The sequence below is a fragment of the Choloepus didactylus genome, chromosome 6 (genome assembly GCF_015220235.1).
Source record: "Choloepus didactylus isolate mChoDid1 chromosome 6, mChoDid1.pri, whole genome shotgun sequence".
In the NCBI taxonomy this organism is placed as follows: Eukaryota; Metazoa; Chordata; class Mammalia; order Pilosa; family Megalonychidae; genus Choloepus; species Choloepus didactylus.
Genome location: NC_051312.1, coordinates 63529395 through 63548645, shown reverse-complemented (window position 1 = coordinate 63548645; position 19251 = coordinate 63529395). Strand labels below are relative to the sequence as shown.

General features: G+C 51.9%; 1 protein-coding gene across 6 annotated transcripts in view; it reads left to right on the top strand.

Moving 5' to 3' along the window:
* The first annotated feature begins 2572 nt into the window (after positions 1-2572).
* OTOG (otogelin) overlaps positions 2573-19251 on the top strand; it is a 91390-nt gene continuing 74711 nt past the window's right edge. For all 6 annotated transcript variants that reach the window (XR_005217459.1, XM_037840299.1, XM_037840297.1 and 3 more), the window contains exons 1-15: positions 2573-2773; positions 3214-3268; positions 3435-3495; positions 6806-6881; positions 7848-7940; positions 8077-8231; positions 10167-10285; positions 11527-11732; positions 12966-13096; positions 13359-13465; positions 13859-13968; positions 14341-14469; positions 15215-15323; positions 15708-15754; positions 16234-16379. Coding sequence is in view for 5 of the 6 variants with exons in the window: in XM_037840299.1 (XP_037696227.1) it covers positions 2662-2773; positions 3214-3268; positions 3435-3495; positions 6806-6881; positions 7848-7940; positions 8077-8231; positions 10167-10285; positions 11527-11732; positions 12966-13096; positions 13359-13465; positions 13859-13968; positions 14341-14469; positions 15215-15323; positions 15708-15754; positions 16234-16379 (1656 nt within the window). In the remaining variant the exon portion in view is untranslated. The remainder of the gene's footprint in view (positions 2774-3213; positions 3269-3434; positions 3496-6805; positions 6882-7847; positions 7941-8076; positions 8232-10166; positions 10286-11526; positions 11733-12965; positions 13097-13358; positions 13466-13858; positions 13969-14340; positions 14470-15214; positions 15324-15707; positions 15755-16233; positions 16380-19251) is intronic.

Sequence of the window (19251 nt, the reverse complement as noted above, 5' to 3'; positions counted from 1 at the left end):
GGGTGGGGCCTCCTCCGGGGCCGGGGGCGGGGCCCGGGGCGGCCGAGGCGAGGCAAGGAGGGGCGGGGCGCTGCTGCTGGGACGCGGGAGACTGCGGATCTGAAGGTCCTCTCCTTCCCCCCATGCCTGGTGAGCGAATGGGCGGGAGTGTGAATGTGGTGGCCGTGGTGCTTGGTTCGAGGCTTGCACGCCTCTTAGATTCGTCCCTAAACTTCGAGGTTGAGGGAGAGGGTCTCATAGGCTTGGGGAGATGTGGGACTTTTTGTGGGGGCTGGAAGAGGTCCAGAGACTCTTCACATCGGTGGGTAGGAAATGAGATGATCTGGTCAGTTTTCTGATGCACGTATCCCATTCATTCTCCTGGGACTGTCACCCTCTGTCACATTTCTCCCCTTCAGTGGCATTCATAATGGCCTTCTTAATGCACTTTTCCCACTAGGAAGAAATCCTTGGCCTGTGAATTCCTTGCCTGGCTATGGGTTTTACTGTGACCCACAAGAGGCTCAATAAAGGGTGAATGAATGACCAGGGGCCTGGAGCAGGGAGTGGAAGTGTCCTTCTCAAACCACCTCCTCTAGCCACCCCACTCAAAAAACCCTACAACACTCCCCCTCCCCCCCCCCACACATGCATAGTCAATGAAGCATGAAAGGGCATGGCAGTGACATTCTGATTTATGGCTGGATAACCAGGGCCCAGACTACCTAGTTCATTAGATTCAATTCAACTATAGTTTTCTGAACTCCTAGATCCAGGGCTGGTGTGCAGAGACAGTGATGAACCAGGCTTGGGCAGACTGTGAGAAAAGCGGGGACCAGAGAGGGGTGATGAAAGCAAGTATGAATGAAGAGAGGGGAGGCCTTTAATAATGGAGCTTGTAACTCCAGGGTGCGGACCTGTCAGAGGGTGGGACCAGGGGTTGGGGCCAGGCAGATGGAATGCAGCCCAAATCAGTTAACCATTTATAATTGTAACTTCAGGCATGCCCTAAAGACTTCCTCCTCTGCATTCTGTCTCCCAATAACTGAAATTTTGCAAGCAAATTATTTCTGTTGGGGCTAAATTATTGCCTAGTTCAAGATGTAAACCCCTCTTGGGGAAGAACTCTAAAAAATATCCATATTATGGCCTTAGTATCAACTAGTTAAGTAGGAGATAAAAGAGAAGAGCTTGTGGGACTTTAAGGGTCCAGAAAAGACCCCACAAAACATATTCCCCCCCAAATTGCTTTATTGATCTGCTACATTTTAAAAATATATCACAGGACTGTTTGTTTCTTATTTAGAATCCAGGCAGAGAGGCAAATGCCTTTGGGAGGGGAATGAAGGGCACTGGTCCCACCTCCATACACTCCCTCCTTAGCCACTTCTTCCTTAAAATGTTCCCCACATGGTTTTGGGGTCCAGGTTCTCCTCTCCCATGAATATTCCTTTTCAAGAACCCTCTGAGGTACCATGTCTTCTCACATTCTTTAATCAGTGCTCTTTAAGGCTGTATCCTTGGCTTTCTCCTCTTCACTTTCCCAAAATGTCCATGGCTTCAAATGTCCTGTGAGGGCTTTATTTATCACTACATTCTGACAACAGTGTGTGGCACAGGATATGTGCTCAGCAAATTTGCTAAATGGATAATGATGAATTCATCCCAAATCTACAACCCCTGGCCAGAGGTCTACTGGGGCCAATATCATTACCATCATCATCATCATCATCTGCAGGGTCAAGCAGGGCCCTAAGTGTTGACCAAGTGAATGATGCACAGGTTCTCAAGGCTCTCAGAACCACTTCTTTTTAGTATTTATATATATATATATATATATATATATATTTTTTTTTTTTTTTAATTAGAGAAGGTTTAGGGAAAAATCATGCATAACATACAGAGTTCCCGTATACCACCCTATTAACACCTTGTGTTAGTTCAGGCTCACTTCTTTACCATTTCTAAATTCCTCCTGAGCAGGGAGTGTATCTTGTTCACAAAGTTAAAGTCATTTTTGCCAAAGTCTTGCCTTGATAGAGAAATAATATGGGACTATGAAGAACTTCTATCATTCAGCTGACATTTCCTGAGCTGGGGCCCCAGCTAGTGCTAGTCATACAGAGGACTAAGGCATGAGCCAGTCCCTAGTGGAGCTCAAAGCTAGGGGTAGGCTGGGACTTGGAGACCCAGGTGGAGTCTTCAGTAGGGAGTTGCAAGAGCTCTGGTTCAGCTACTGGCCACTGACCACTGAGTGACATGTCCCAGGGCCTTGGTATGGCCCTCTGCAAAATTAAACCATAAGCCCAGGCTCACACCAGCGCCCCCTGGTTCCTGAGTTAGGAACCTCGGAGGAATAAGGGGAATTGGAGACTACACAGGCAGCCTCCTTGCTCCCCCAGGAAACTTAGCAGCTGAGTGTTCTGAATCCAGTCTCCCCAGGGACAGGGGCAGCCACAGGCTAAGAGCCTGGCGCCTAAATTATGGTAATGAGTTGGGCAGTCCCGTCGCTTCAGCTGGGGGAGGAGCCAAGAGCCTGGGAGGAGGGTCAAACGGAGCCCCGGGGCGTGAGAGCGAGAGTGCTGGCGGCCGCCGAGGGCTGGTGTGACCCTGTCTTCCCCCAGAAGAGGCACCTCGGGACCCCGGCGCTGCGCTCACGCTCCCCAGCCCCCGCGCGCCCCCATGAGGGCCCCGGCCCCGCGCGCCCGGGCGCCCGCGCTCTGCCTGCTACTTGCTTGCGTCTGGCTGCCCCGGGGGGAGCCGGCAGCGGAGGCCCTACGGGTGCAGCGTCTCGGTGAGAGGAGTGCGGACTCCGGGATGCCGGGGGTGGGGTGGGGAAACATTTAGGCGAAGGGACCTAAGTGGTTTGGAGAGAAAGTCAGCGGGAGGGCAGAGGGACAGTGTGAAAGACGGTCGGGGGAGAGGGGACACGAAAGCAAAAGAAAGAAGCTGGCGACGGGGAGGGGAAGGTGTCCGGAGCTAGGAGGGAAGAGAACCAAGCTGGGAACTAGAGAGTCCCCGGGCTCGCCAAGCCGAGGGAAGAGAGAGACCCTTGTGGGAGAAAGGCCGCTTGGAAGGGGATGAGGGGATTTGAGAGGGCTGCAGAGAGAAAGAACGGGAGGATGCCCCATGATGTGGGAGAGGGTTCCTACCGGGTGGAGGTGGGGGGTGCTGGGGACCCCAACAAAGGGAGGCATGGCTCCTAGTGGAGTTATCCCCCCATCCCTGCCACAGCACTCATGCCACAGAGTACTGCCGAGCTGCACCCAGAGCCGGCTCAGGAGCCCAGGTGAGTAGGAGCCAGTTGTGGCTGCCCCACCTGCTGCTCTCATCTTTCTTCACAGCATGGGGAACCCCAGGGGCTCAGCATGTAGGGTGGGATGTGCCTCCGCGTGGGTGGGGAAGTATGGTCCATTCCTAGTGCCTCACCCGGGCTAAACTCGTTTTTCATTTAGTGGCAGCCACCAGAAGGCAACCCTTCCCATAATGGATGCTGCAACAGTGATGGGAGGCCAGGTAGGAGACTTCAGGTGGAGGGGCTTCCTTGGGCAGGGGGCTTGTTTCTGCTTGGGTCTGAGGCTGGCGGGGAGTTTCTCAGTTGCAGGAGGGCTGTCTCTGGAGTTGTTCAGAAGGGAACAAACAGGTTCCTCTCATGCCTCTGAAGTATGCAGATTCATGAGACTTCTATCCCTACCTTCCAAATTCCTTGGGGCGCAGTAGCTGGCCCATTCTTTCTAGGGGGAGGGATACCAAGGTCCTACCAACAGAAGCTGAGTTCTTCTGTCCCCCCCCCCAGGTAGGAAGGTGACCAGTCAGAAAAGTGGAATTCTCTTTCCTCTGCCTGGCCTGCGGAGGCCCTAAACCCTGTCAGAGGCCCTATAACCCCAGGAATGCTGCCCCAAGAGGCAGGACCAAAACTGGGCCACCTGGTGGGGGTAACAAGGAAGGATGAGTTGAGGAGCAGAACCCTGAGCTCCCATCCTCTGGGTCTCAACCGTTCCCTGTTACCCACCTTCCCAGGGTCCTCCACACCTGCAGAAGGGCAGAGGTGGTGGTTTAGTTTTCTCCCTTTGCCAAACGTCTTTGGTCTCTGGATCATGTGACTCAGGTCCCGTTTCTAATCCTGGCCTCATTTATCACCTCCTTTCCACAGCTACAGAACTATTACAAATTCAACCCACCTGTGGCCAGGCCCCCCAAAAACAATGTGTCCCAACTACCGCCTCGTGGAGATAGGTGTGAAGGCTCCAAGGTGGAGGGGGCCTGCTAGTTCTCTAACGTGTGGATTATCTGGGTCTTTTATTTCTCATTTGCCCACCTCTCTCGGCCCTGGGTTGTTGACACAATCTGAATTGGAAGGTCATGCAGTCAGTCTTCTTATAGACAGGGAAACTGACATAGGTGGATGACTCGCCAGGACCACACAGTGTGCTTGTAGAGCTAAGATACCTGGTGGAATTCTGTGCACCACGAATGCCCCACAGGGCTCCAGGAATTCCTGTATTTTAGTGGTGAAACAATCCTTTTCCAAACACCTCACTCCTCAGCCGTCTTCCTTCCTTGTTGGATCTCAGGTAGGTGACCCTCCACCTTTTTCTTGGGAAGGAGCACAAGCATCTGGACCAGGCAGCCCTAGTAGGTTTCCCAGATTACTCCTTAGAGCAAATAAGGGCTTAGAATGGCTCTCCTCTAACACCACTGGTGTGGGCAGGGGGCTGAGGCAGCTAGTTGGCTGGTGAACCTGGGCAGGGTGTGAGGGCTCCTTCCTCATCGGTAAGGAATGGGGGTCACCAACCAGCAGCCAGCCAGCCTTTGTTTCAACACTGCCTTGCCCCACACAGCTCTGCCATTCCCCAGAGAATGGCTTTTATAGACCAGGGACTCATGCATTTGGATGGGGAAAAATAGCATTGTTATTTACATGAACCTCAATCTACCTGAAATTTAGCATTCCCTTCAATTATTACCGTAGGCTACAAACCACAATAGTATTAGCATGTCTGTGATGGTCACTAATAGAAATTACAGATATTTTCATATCACCTTACTGAGATCTCAAAATCTCACTTACGCTCATCACTCTTTTGAAATTTTGGTAGTGATAAGACCACCTGCTAGATCTTGCTATTGAATGTGTTAATGAAGAAGCACAAATATTATGAAATCATTCATTTTATACAGTATTTCCATAACTTTATTGCATTATAATTGATTTCTTTTGTAAAGTATGTTTTTTATTTTGTGCATTACAAAATATTCTGAGGAGTGCATAGGCTTCCCTAGGCTGTCAGAGGGGCCCACGGCATAAAAACAATTAAGGACCCCTGATTTAAACTGAAGACTAATCATCTGGGGAGGGTTTAAAGAATTCTCCGGAAAATGACTTTCCAGAATGGGCTGTCTTACCCTCATAGCACCAGTCTCACAGAGGCAGTGTAGAGAGCGGAGAGGAACAAAAGCTAGGATTAGTTAGGAGCTCTCCGGGGGATTGGGGATGTTGGTGACAATAGATTTCCCTGATCCTGCTCTCCCCTCTGTGCCGCGGTCTCTGAGGGCCCCATAAGATAGATTATTACCAGGAAGGGAAGCCTGATTCCTGGGGCTGGGCCTGGGTCTGCAGGGTAAGTGCAGCTGGGGAGGACCCAGGAAACAGGGGCCAGAGTGGGGTGAGAACACTGGAACCTGGCAAAGAATGAGCTAGTGACCTCCGGGAAGTCAGAAGGACAGTGAACAGGGAGATGCGAGTGCCCGGGGATGAGGTGGAGACTTCGCATGCCAAGCAGGAGCAAAGAGCTGGGACCCAGGGTTCTGAATGCTTACTATGTGCCCAGTCCTTGGCTGGAGGCTGGGGATCCAGCCTGGGGGGAAAAAAAGAAGATGGTGAGGGAGGGAAAAAGGGGAAACAAATACCCACAGTGTGACTTGTGACTTGTTGACCCTGTCCACAAGAACGCCCCAGGAGGGCGGGGACTGTGTCCTGCTCACTGCAGTTCTCCCCAGCACCTAGCATGTCATTTGGTTCCAGGAGGTTGTCTGAGGAGCATGAGGCTCAGAGAGGGGACGGGCCTTTTTGCCCAGGTCCGGGTCCCAGGGGACATTAGATCCCTTGGTCGGGAGGTCCAGGAGGTTGGGTGTCCTGGCCATCCCACCATGTGTGACTCTCCACCTGTGATGTTCGGGGCAGTCCTCATTTCAGATGGTTAATGTCTGGGGAGACCGCGTGTTGGCATTTCTGGTTTGGAAAATAGGGTTTGCTAGCCATGTTTGGCCTGTCTTCTCCTCGGACTTGTGGTTTCGGAGAAAGCGCCCTGACTGGAGCTGGGTTCTGAGGAAAGGGAGCTGTGGCCTGCGAGGCACTGCTCCTGCGGTAGTTGGAGGTGTGGGTGGGGGTGTGAAAAGCTCCCCTGCCCTGGGGTCAGGGGCCACTTTTGTCTCTTAGCTCTGTCTCTTGTGGTTTCTGTGGTGAGGAGGAGCCATGCTTGTTCTCCAGACAAAGGGGTTCTGTGTTGGGCTGAGGAGGACACAAAGGTTTGCTGGGGAAGGAGGGAGGGAGGGGATGTGGCAGCGTGGAGGGGAGGGGCTGCTTTTAGGCAGCCAGCCTCACTGGATTTCCATAGAAACTGCCACTCCGGAGGGTAAATACAGGTCCTGGATCCTTGCATACCCCCCAGCAGCGGGCCTGGGGAGGAGCTGTTGGGGCACCGAGGGGCAGGGCCCTCCATCCTCCAAGTGATGGGAGGGGAGGGCCTGACCTCCAGGGACGCTGCCCAGGAGCGGCCCTGGAGTCAGCCCTCGATTACGCTGCTCTTCTTTCCGTCTTTAAAAGGAGGCTCACGCCCTGGAGTCCTTGGCCATGTCTTCCTGGGAAAGGCGGCTCCATCGGGCCAAGTGCGCACCATCCTGTAAGTGGTTCCCTTCCCATGGCCTGTGGGTGTGCGGGGGAAGGCCCTGGCCCACAGAGAGGCATTTGAGGACACGGAGGGGCTCCACGGGGGCAGCCCCAGGGCCTCCTGTCCCCTCTCCTCTGTGCTTGGGTCCATCCACCTTCCCCAGCCCTGTCTTCCAACTCCCCTGTGCTTCCTCCTTCCAGATGGGGAGGGGGCTTACTCTGGGGTCTTCCTGTTCTTATGACCAGGCATGTGGCTTTCTCCTGTCTCACCGCCTGCTCTAGTGAGACTGTGCGTCCTTGTTTTGTGGGTTCTTTTCCCTCTGCTTCACCCTGTCCCGTGTCCTCTCCCCTCACCCTGTTCCATGGCCTCTGCCCTCACCCTGTCCCATCTGTGTCCTCTTCTCTCACCTTGTCCCGTGTCCATGTCCTCTCCCCTCACTCTGTCCTATGTCTGTGCCTTTCCTCTCACCTCATGGCCCCTTTCCTCTCCACACTCTGCTCTGCTTTGTCCTCTCTTCCTCTGTGGCCTTTCTCTCTTCTGTGTTCCCAATGTGAGGCCTCTCCCCACTTCCACGGTTTACACCCTGCTTCTTCCCCGGAGCTTATGGGGCAGTGAGGAAGGACAGCACATGAAGATCTTCCCACAGCCCCCCACTTACCCACATGCTCCATATTCTCAGTTCTGCCTGCTGTGCTCTCCGGCCAGGAAATCGACTTAGGGATCCAAAGGCCCAAGTGGGGCAGTGCCCCCCGCAGGCTGACCTGGGGCTGCTTGGTGCATACTGAAGGCTGTCACTCTGAGACCCAGACCCACCTGCCTGTGGCCCTGCTTGGGCCTCCACGAAGGCCAGCTGCTGAGGGGTGCTGGGGCTGCCTGGGAGGGCTGGGACCTGATGCCCAGGCCTTAGGGAGGCGGTACATCCCTGGGTCCTGCCATTCTTGGCTCGATGAAGAGGTGCCTTCTGTGTCTCCCTTGCAGACTTGTTCTCCTGCTTCAACGGGGGCGAGTGTGTATACCCAGCCTTCTGTGACTGCCGACGCTTCAATGCCACGGGGCCTCGCTGCCAGATGGGTGGGTTTGGGCTCCACCCTCACCCCTAGGTGGCCCTGGAGCCTGGGTGTCCTAGGCTGGGTGGGATGAGGGTGGCCCTGCCAGGGCTGGAACCCACCTGCATCTACACAGAGAGGTTCTCTTTTCCCTGACTCAGTGTACAACTCTGGCCCTGAGCGGGACAGCATCTGCCGGGCGTGGGGACAGCACCACGTGGAGACCTTTGACGGCCTCTACTACTACCTCTCCGGAAGGGGCAGCTACACGCTGGTGAGGCGCCATGAACCGGAGGGCCAGAGCTTCTCAGTCCAGGTGAGGCCTCCCCTGCCCTATCTGGTCAGGAAGGCCCCACGAGGCCCTGGAGCCTGGGCCAGCCTGGCTCTCCTTGTCACAGAGACGTTGGCACCCTCCCCTACCCAGTCCCCGCCTGAGGGGTCTACACCTGACTGGAGCTCCAGGGCCTGGTCCTCAGCTTGGGGTACTGATTCTCCCTCATCTACCCTTGGCTGCCCCAGCCATTCATTCATTTAGTCACTCATTCACCAAGTATTTATTAAATACACACTGTACTATATTCTTGGCATGAGTCTTGGTGGTGGGAGCCCCTTAGACAACAACTTAGTGTGGTCTTTGTTCTCACAGAGCTTATAGTCTAACGAGGAAAGCAAACATCAATGCAAATGGTTTATTTTATGTGCAACTGAGTGCTACAGAAGAGAAATGTCAAATGCTGAAAGAGCGTGTGATGGAAACCTCACCTTGCTTTTTGGGAGGGATGGTAATCAGGGAGGGCTTCCTGGAGGAAGTGGTATTTAATTGGGATCTGAAGGATGAGTTGGAGTTAGCCAAGCAAAGGGTGGCTGGTGTGAGAGGCAGACAGGAGAACATTCTAGACAAAGAAAACATTGGGTGCTTAAGGGCCTGGGTAAGAAAGAGCATGGTGCCTCAGTAGAAATGATGTAGGTTCTTTGAAGACTCAGTTAGGGGTCTCATCCTCTAAGAAGTCTTCCTGAATTCCTTGACCTCCCAAGCTGGCTAAGTGACTCCTCTTTGTGTAAACAAAGTTCTACATCATTACCCCGTCATTGCATTTATCTTACAAAGGTCTTTTTCTGAGTTGGTCTCCTCTAGCAGATGTAAGCTTCCTGAGGGCTAGAACCATGACTTTCCTTTTGGTGTCCCCAGTACCTGGATTAGTGCTCAGTAAAAATGTGTGTGAGATTCACTGCCAGGCATATCTGATCACAACCATGTCATTTCCTGATGGATATGTTACAATTAATTAGACTAATGGGTTGCCACACACTAGGGAATTATGAAATCAATTTAATGAATCTCAGCTAGCATCAAAAAAAAAAAAAAGAGAGAGAATAGAAAATATTATGAGAGCATTACACATTAATAGGGTAAGTATTATTTTGTAAAACTTTTGATTTATTTATATATGTATTTCTTACTGTGGACCATGGTCAAATGTTTGAAGGTATTTCTTTAGACTATGGGGTTGCTTTCACAGATCCCACTTTTAGTTGAAGTGGCTCCCCATCTGCTTAACCACATTCAACAGTAATCTATTGGAAGGTATAGTTGTCTGGAGACATTTTCAGACTTTTTTCTTAAATTCTGGGGATCCCTGGTTTGGGCCCTGTGGCATTGGAGGTGTGGATTCGTCTGAGCAGAGGACAGAGGCAATGTGTGTGTGGCACATGGCATAGGAGTGTCATGTGTGCCTGTGTGCAGTATGCTGCAGGGGCAGGCTAGACCCTGTGCCTCCAGGGGTGGGTACGTCCCCTGTGAGTATATATATTGTGTGTGTGTGTTCTGTTTAGGTGTGAGATTGAGGGTGCACACTGGCCTTCATTCTGGTGGGATAACCTGGGGGGTGGGGGTGGGGGGTCCAGAAATAAGGAGACAGCATGGTATACTGGAAAGAGCTTTGGAGTTTGACCTGCCCAGATCTGGGTTTGAATCCTGGCTTTGCCATTTCCTTGCTGTGTGCATGACTTTCGGCAAGTCACTTAACCTTTCTGACTATCAGTTGCTGCTTCTTTAAAATGCATTTAATCTTAGGTCCTACCTCACTGTGGTGTTGTGGGGACCAGGGGGTGATCATGGAGACAAGGCATGGATGGGCAGGTGATTAGCATTAGTGGAAGCTCTGCCAGGTCCCTCTGGATGCAGCATGAGAGCTTGGTGCCAGGCCAGTGGCAAGAGTTCTGCAAACTGGCCTCTGAACCCCCTGTTCAGATGCACAACGACCCGCAGTGTGGATCCTCCCCCTACACCTGCCCGAGGTCTGTCAGCCTCTTCTTCGCGGGTGAGCAGGAAATCCGTCTGGCCAAGGAGGTCACCCGTGGAGGCGTGAGGTAACAAGAGCACCTTCTACCCTGAGCTGCCGTATTCTGATGCTGCTGGGGAGGGGGATGAGTGAGCATCCATCCTTCTTAAAACTGGCCAAAATGCTTTCTGGAGGGCAAGAAGCAGAGTTGCCACCATTAGGGCAGGAGCATACTGCAGGGTCAGCCAGGTTTCTTAGTCACCTGTGTTTGCAGAAAGATGAGCCCTTCCTGATATTCTGGAACTCTCAGCCCTGTGGGTCTCCATACAGTGTGTTTTTAAGCAAATAGCTGGGATTTCCAGACAGCCCAGTTTACTACGATATGCATGCCTAATTTTTTTTCTTTCACAATTTGACAAAATTCTTCTCAAATGGATCCCACAGTGCCTTCCCAGATACTGAGCTGATGACATAGGGTCATTTTGTTTGTCTTGCTGGACATCACCAGAGAGGCCCTGGGACCACTCAAGGAATGAGCACTCTGTCGCCACACTAAGTGTCCCAGACTGTGGTCCTTTCTGAAATCTTTCCTCCGTCTCTTTTTCACTGTCCTCTCCTTCCCTTGCTGTCCGCTCTCACTTCGTGTTGCTGTCAGGGGTCTTTGTGCAACAGCCTTTCTCCCCCTCTCATCTCCTGCTTCAGATCTGAAAACTGGGTAACTAAGCTTTCTGGGGCTGGGTGTAAAATTGAAGGTCCTAGGATTGTTCCTGTGAATAAAGGATTGGTGTATGGATCTTTTGTCACCAGGTTAGAGCTTTTTTGTTTTCCTCTCTTAAATTTAAGCTAGGTTGAAAGTTGCCAAAGTCCAGATTGGCTAGGAGTCCCTGTAAAACTGGGAAGGTGGTAAAGATTGCTGTAGCCTGCATGTTTTGTTTCTCTCCCAGTCTTCTTTCTCTCTTGACTTTTCTCCTCCTACTCTGTTCTTGCTCCTCATCCAAAAATAATAATAATAATAAAGTAGATATCTGCATATCCTATCCCTTCTGTCTGGGAGAAAGGAGCTGACAAACTCAATCACTCTGAGGTTTACCCCCCTCCAGGGGAATTACAAATTTAAAAAACACTGAAGTCAAAAGAACCCCTCCCTAATGGTGGACTTTTGGTACTGAGAAGCCAGGGGGAGGGATGTGGGGCTCTCGGAGCATGTGGTTCCAGTACCCAGTGTGGACTGATGGGTCCTGAATGAATGGGACGGCAGGTGCTTTGGTGAAGGGTCTGGGTTGGTGGGTGTGGTGGGGGTGCCTTGGAGCTCTGGACTGTGCTCTTCAGGATCCAACTGCCATATATGATGGGGAGCGTGCGCCTGCAGCGGCTTGCTGGCTACATCATCGTGCGATATCAGTCGGCCTTCACGCTGGCCTGGGATGGCTCCACGGCTGTCTACATCAAGATGAGCCCAGAGTTCCTGGGCTGGACCCATGGGCTGTGTGGGAACAACAATGCCGACCCCCAGGACGACCTGGTGACCAGCTATGGTGAGGCCCAGGCAGCTGGCCTCAAAGAGGTTCTGGGGGGTGGGGGCAGGTCAGGCTGGGAGGGGACTTGGGACAAGGCCCTGGAGTCATAGGACTCCAGACCCAGTGGGAGTCCGGGGGCCTCTTCCTACCAGCTGTGTGGCCTCAAGCTTGTTCTTAACCATTCTGAACCTGTTTCCTCATGTGTAAAATAGTCATAAAGTTCCTGCCTCCTAGGTTTGTGTGAGGATCAAATGAGCTTGTGGCTGTGAAAGCACTCTATAAAGGTCAAAGCTTCATTATACCACTGTGTGACCTTGGGCAAGCAACCTAACCTCTCTGAGTCTTAGTTTCCTCCTCTATAAAATGTAGCTAATAATAGCGCCTACCTCATTATGGTGTTGTATGGTCTGAGTGACATCATGCAGGAAAGGTACTTAGCACACAGTGGGCAGTTAGCTGAACAAGGTCCCGTGGAACTTCAGGACCAAAGCTCATATGAAGAGTTTTAAATGATTCATTCATTGACTTCCTTGACCTCATGCCCCAGACAATTAGCTACTCATTTGTTCATTCATCCTTCTAACAAACATTTATAGGGAGCCCCCCTTTGCTTGGCACTTTGCTAGAGGAAATTGTCGCTTCAACATGTGTGTGTGTGTGTGTGTGTGTGTGTGTGTATTGGGGGCATTGGCCCAGAGGGGAGCCCAAAAGACAAAGGCCCTACTGGAGCTGAAGATACCTTTTGAGGAATGGTAGGAAGTAAAAGTGAAGGGTCCAGGGCCAAATCATGGAGACTCTGGCAGGAGAAGAGAAGTAACACTTGAGTACCCACAACATGCTAAGGTCTTCACATGCTAACATGGTTTATTATGTCCTTTCAACCATCTCATGGAGAAGTTATTTTTGCCATTTTACAGTTGGGAAACCGAGGCTCAGAGAGGTGCAGAAATTTGTTCAGGCTCACATTCCAGTTCTCTTTTGATTGCAAAGTCTTGCCTCCCCAGAGTTTAGAGTTTGGAGCAGTAGGGCACCACTACAGGTGAACATTATTAAGTATTAGGACTAAACAGCTTTTTTGGGGGGGAATGGCTCAGTTGGGGAATGAGATTGGAATGGGGTACAGGAGATTGGATTCTTCAACTCCTTGTCCACCTCTTGGCATCTCTTCAGCTCCACCCACTTTCCTTTGGAGCCCTCTGTCACACCAACCCCACCCCCACCCCCAGGTCTTACACCAATTCTCCTTTACAGGAAAGCTGACTGACGATGTTGCTGAGTTTGTGCACAGTTGGCAGGAGCAGGCCCCCAACCAGCCTCCAGGGCCCACCACCTCCTCCCTGCCCCGCCCACCGTGCCTGCAGCAGAGCCTGGGAACCATGCAGGTCTGGACCCTGGAAACAGTCCACCCCAGTCCTCTTTTTTTTTTTCTTCACCATAATACTTGCCTTTGGTTTCCTGATCAACTCCTGGAAAGTCACTGGCAGCAGGGGCCCAGGATTTCTGGTGCCCATGGCCCCTTCCCTGCCTCTCCACCCTCTTCCTCTCCCTCTGGCCCACAGTGGGGCTCTGTGCAGGGCTGGTAAAGTTGGAAGGCTATGCATGGCCCTGCCAGGCCCCATCCCCGGCTCCTGGCCCTCTCCCCAGGGTGTGTTCGAGCGATGTGAGGCGCTGCTGAGGCCCCCCTTTGACACCTGCCACACCTACGTCAGCCCTCTGCCCTTCACAGCCAGCTGTACCAGTGATCTCTGCCAGTGAGTGGGAGTCTGGGAATGGGGGTGGTATTGGGTTGTGGGGAAACCCCTCTAGGTATTGGGGTGGACTCGGCACATGAGCTTGATAATCCCAGGCAGTGACAGATATGCTTCCCAAAGCTCTGCAGCTCATCTGCATCAATGGGACAGAGCTTCCCCATTCAAAAGAGACAAGTCACACAGCAAGTCAGTGGCAATGCTGGGACCAGAAGCTAGGTCTCCTGCTTCCACTCTAGGGTTCTGTATACCTAGATACTTTACCCAGTCCCCTTTCCCAGCTGCAGGGAGAGGAAGGGTTCCCTGTAAGCCCTGGCAGTCTCTAGAGGTTCTGGGGGAGAGGGGTCCATGGCACGTTGGGCCTTGTTCAGTGTGACCCTTGGTTTCCCTGCTCAGATCAGTGGGCGATGAAGCTACCTGGTGCCGGGCCCTGGCGGAGTATGCCCGGGCGTGTGCTCAGGCGGGGCGGCCCTTGCAGGGCTGGAGGACCCAGTTCCAGCAGTGCGGTAGGTGCAGGCTGGTGGTGGGCAGTGAGGGGCTCAGACAAGCCCTGCTGTGGGGCCCAGGCCCCAGCCCATCATCCCGTCCTGCTCAGAACCAGTCAGAGCGGCTGTGCTGAGGTTCCCTCCCCCTGTGACATTGGGAAACTCAGGCTCAGAAGGGCAGCTTGGCCTAGGGTCATGGAGTGAGATGAGGGTAGTTCTCAGAGCCTCCCAGGCCATTGCCAGTTTCCAAGGCACCCAGAGCTCCCAGTGGGACTAGGGAATCAGGAAAATCAATGTCCTCCTACCTCCCCACCAGGGCCTGGGGTAGGAGCTGGGTCCTGGCAGAGCTGGGCCAGTAAGGGGCTGACAGACCATGCTGCTCCCCATCCCAAGCTGTGCGCTGCAAGGAGGAAGCCTTCACCTACAACGAGTGCATTGCCTGCTGTCCTGCCTCCTGCCAGCCCCGGGCATCCTGTGTGGACAGCGAGATCGCCTGTGTGGACGGCTGCTACTGCCCTGACGGTAGGCTTGGGACAGGAGGGGGTGCCTGGCAGCATCTGCCTGGGCTGCCCTGGGTGGGAGTGAAGCAGGGGCTCAGGGATGCCTGTCTGTGGAATGAATGAAGGAAGGCACAAACAATTATTAAGTGAATAAGTGATTGAATGGCTTCAGGGAGATGAGGGTGGGGGCAGAACTGTGGCCTCTTGAGAGATTCATCAGGGTATTTAATCTGATCAGGGTCAAGTTTTTTGAGGTGTATAGATGAAGGCAAGTCATTCATTCATTCATACACACATTTTTTTTTAAATGTTCATTGTGTACAGTTACTTTATCCTGTTTTTCTCAGACTATACATTTGCAGGGCATCTACAGTGTGCAGCTCACTTGGCCAGGAGCCTTGGTGGTTGGGGAGTGGGAATAAAAAAATAAAGATACAGTAACTGACTTTAGGGATCAGAGTAATGATACAATGAGAGGCTTTTGAGAGGTGGAGAGAAGAAGCTTGGAGTGTGTTGTGGTGGGGTCAGGGAGTGTGGTTCTCTGAGCAAAGGTCTGGAGGTGGGATTATTTGCTCAGGGGGTGTTCACAGGGAAATAAATAGTCAGTTCTAGTCAGAGCCAAGGATTTATACAGGATAAAGTTTGAAAGTGAGCTCTGAGGTGAAAGGACTTGGATGAGGGGATCTTTATCACAGGCACTGGGGAGCCATGGAAGGTTTGTGAGCAGGGGTAGAGCTGAGGTCTGTGGCCTTTTGCTGTTACCCTAGGGTTGATCTTCGAGGATGGGGGCTGTGTGGCACCAGCCGAGTGTCCCTGTGAGTTCCATGGGACCCTGTACCCGACTGGCTCTATGGTGAAGGAAGACTGCAACACCTGGTCTGTGTCCCTTGCTGGGAGGGAGGAGGAGGCTGCCGGGGCTTCCTGTCTGCTGCCCAGCTGGGGTCTGGGGGCCCTCACTGGAGAGATTTTGGGAGTCCTGATAGCATGGAGGCACTGAGTCAGCATCTCTGTGTCCCAGGGCATCTCATTGGAGTCATATAATGGGAGGAATCTCCACTACCCATTCTCAAGATGGGGAGACCAAGGGCTGGGGCAGGAGCTCTGTGGGCCCCAGGTCTCCCCCAAGCAAAGCATACAGCAGATCTGACCAGCCTGGCTAGAAGGCTGTGCTGGGAGTGGTGGAGGGAGGGCAGCCTTGGCCCAGCGTCTGGCCCAGGCCTGGATAGGGTGACCCACCTGCCTTCTTGGCCTCTGTTTCAGCACATGCATGGCGGGCAAATGGGTGTGCAGCACGGCTGTCTGCCCAGGTATGCCTGACCCCCTCCTTAGACTGTACCCCCTTGGTCTGGTCTCATAGCATGTGGGGCAGGGGAACTCTGGGGGGGGTCAAGCCTGCTGGGGAGGGACGAGGTACTTTCCCTCAGTCCCTTGGCTAGGCCTGATCCCCTTGGTTTCTTCAGCGCTACTTTGCCCACTTATCTAAAGGATTGCTCCTGTCTGGGAGTGTGTTACATAAGGTCCTATATATCTGAGAACCTTCTTGATCATGGGGAACATGCTCCTGCCTGGTTTCCCTCAAAGAGAGATCCCTAGGGCAGGGCTGTGTCTCCCTTCCGACAAGCCTGAGGGGGCAGGGCTGGTCTCCCACTGACCAGGGCTCTCAATGGGAGGGCTGGGTCTCCCTCCACTGCTCTGATTCCTGAGGACAGGGTGCTTGGAGCCTGCAAGGCAGAGGTGGTCCCTGTGGGCAGCTCCTTTGGGTCAGCAGCCTTTTTCTGCCCCTCAGCCGAGTGCTCGGTGACTGGTGACATCCACTTCACGACCTTTGATGGCCGCCGGTACACGTTCCCTGCCACGTGTCAGTACGTCCTGGCCAAGAGCCGCTCCTCAGGCACCTTCACAGTGACACTGCAGAACAGCCCGTGTGGCCTGGTAAGGGCTGGGGACCTCCAGATCCCATCCGCCCACTGTCCCCTGTTCTCCTTTCCCTAGAGGGTCTGGGGAAGAATCCAGGTCTGTCCACAGCAGGAGACTGTGCTCTGGCCCCAGTACTTCTGCTGACCTCTGGTCACGTCTCTTCTAGGGCTGTTTTTTCTTAAATCTCTAAAATGGGTCAAATCCAACTTCATCATCTCTGCTTTGCCAGGACATACCACATCTCTGCATTCATGCATTCATTCATTCTGCAAACCCTGAGCATCTATTTGTGCCAGAAGCTATGCTGGGTCTTGGAAACAGGGATAAATGAGAAGTGGCTCTGCCCTCTTGAGACTTGCAGTTTGGTGGGCAGACAAGCCCATAACCCACTATGTTATAGGAGCTGTGGTAGCATGGAGAGTACATGGTGGCTCTCCATGGAGGAACTTTGTTGTGTTGTTTTACTTAGTGGGTATCAGGAAAGGCTTTCTTGAGGAGGTGACCCCTGGACTGTATCAATCATTTGTGTCATAACTGTGAAAATGGCCATTTTGCAGGTCTAGGGCAGATGTGAGTTTGATTGTCTCTCAGTGTGGACTGCATTACCCCTGCTGCTGATCATGAGTGAGCCGACCCCCAAGCCCTGGTCTGGACCATTCCCAAGCTCCTGCCTGTGCCATAGAGGAGCTCACTCCCCTGAGCTAGGGCAGCTGCCCCCAATCCTGCCTCCCTGCTGGCCCTGCTCCAGCCCCCAGCACTGAGGGTCCTGGGTACGAGCAGATACCAGTCAGAAGGACCCCTCCCTGGCCCTGGGGACCCAGAGTAGGCTATGGATGAGGCAGAAGACTGGACTTTCTCCCTTTTTTGGCTTAAGTGACTTCTTCTCACCCTTCCCTGCCAGAGAATGGCCCAGCCCAGCCCTTAGCCTCTCTCTCAGGAGACTGCTTGTCCTCAAAAGTGGGGTCACTCACATCACATCCTCAGGTTGGCAAAGAGAAGGGAAGGCAAGTAGACACAGCCCTGCTGGGCTCCTTCCCATTCAAGGAATTCTAGAATCTTAGAATGCCTGAGCTCTCTGGGACCTCAGAGGTCTCTTACTCAGTACCCCTCTCTACCACATTCCTAACACGTAGCTGGCCAGCCGTGGCCTGAATTAACCCACTTCATTGCTGGGCAGCTCCTCTATATAGTGGGTTCTTTTTACCAAGAACCAAGTCCTCTTGGTAAAAAGTGACATACTTCATGTACAACACGGGACTGCTTGGTGTCACCCTGTGCTTGGCATGGTGAGGGTTTCAGAGATGAAGCAGACCCCGATCCCACCCTTTAGGGGCTCACAGCCTTATAAGGGAGGTCAGTCATCTCAGGTCACTGCAATATGAGATAGAACATGATCAGAGCCATAAGAGGGGAGTTCTGTGGAGGGAAATATTCCTACAGGTCTGAAGAACTCAGGGAAAGCATCATGGTGGAGGTGGCATTTGAGCTGGGCTCAAAAAGATAAATAGAAATAAGTTATGTATGTGTGAGGATGGGGAGGAGGGGCACTCCAGGAGGATTTGATAGTATGAAAAAAGCAATGAAGTTGGAATGTTCTAGAAGGCATTAAGGCAGACACATCAGGACATGGCAAGTGACTGTGGTTGGTAAAATGAGGGATGGGTGGGAAAGAAACAGGAAAAGTCAAAGATGAAATTCAGACTTCAATCCTGGATGACCAGGATGGGGTGGGAGTGGGGACATTTAGCATAAATGATTATGATAAAATAATTACCCAATGCTTTGAACTTTGACTAATCACTTTTGCATATAATACCTAATTTAAGACTCAAAATACCCCTATGTGGTAGTCATTATTATTCTCCCCATTTTAATTACTAAGGAACAGGACAGCAGAGGCTCGGGACTTCCCTGACAATGCACAGCCAGCAGGAGGAATTGCCGAGCCCAACCCAGGATTGGATGTTGTCCACAGAGCCTTCAGTGAACCACATGGCCTCTTAATACAGCCGTACCCAGAATCAGGGTTTACAGTCTCCAAAGGATTTTTTTTTAATAGACTTTATTTTTTAGATTTACAAAAAAATTGAGAAGATGGCACAGAGTTCCCATATATCCCACACCCAGATTCCCCAATTATTAACATTTTACATTAGTATAGTAATTTGTTAAGAAAATTGAACCAGTACTGATGCCAATCATTAACTAAAGTCCACACTTTATTCAGATTTCCTTAGTTTTTGCCTCATGTTCTTTTTCTGTTCCAGGATCCCATCCGGGGCATCACATTACATTTAGCTGTCATGACTCCTTAGGCTCCTCTTGGCTGTGACAGTTGCTCAGACTGCCCTTGTTTTTGATGACCTTGACAGTTTTTTCGGAACTGGTTAGGTATTTTGTAGAATGCTCCTTTGCTGGAATTTGGCTGCTGTTTTTCTCATGGTTAGATTAGGGTTTTGAGTTTTGGGGGGAAAGACTACAGAGGGAAAGTGCTATTTTCATCACGTCATATCAAAGGTACATACTTTCAACATGATTTATCACTTTGATGTTAACCTTGATCACCAAATCACACTTGAGGTAGCATTTGTCAGGTTTTTCCACTGTGAAGTTCCTCTTTTACCCCCCTTCCATACCGTACTTTTAAGGAAGCCACTATGCACAGACAACACTTTGAGGAGTAGGGATTTATGCTTTCCCTCCTTGAGTGCTGAGAGTCTATATAAACTATTTGGAATTTTTCTGCACATGAGAGTTGTCTCTTCCTTCCCCCACCCCTTTATTTATTCAATCACTTACTTATATCAGTATGGACTTGTGGTTTTTAATTTTATATTTGGATTATAATCCAATACCACTTTATTTCATTGCTCAAATTGTTCCAGCT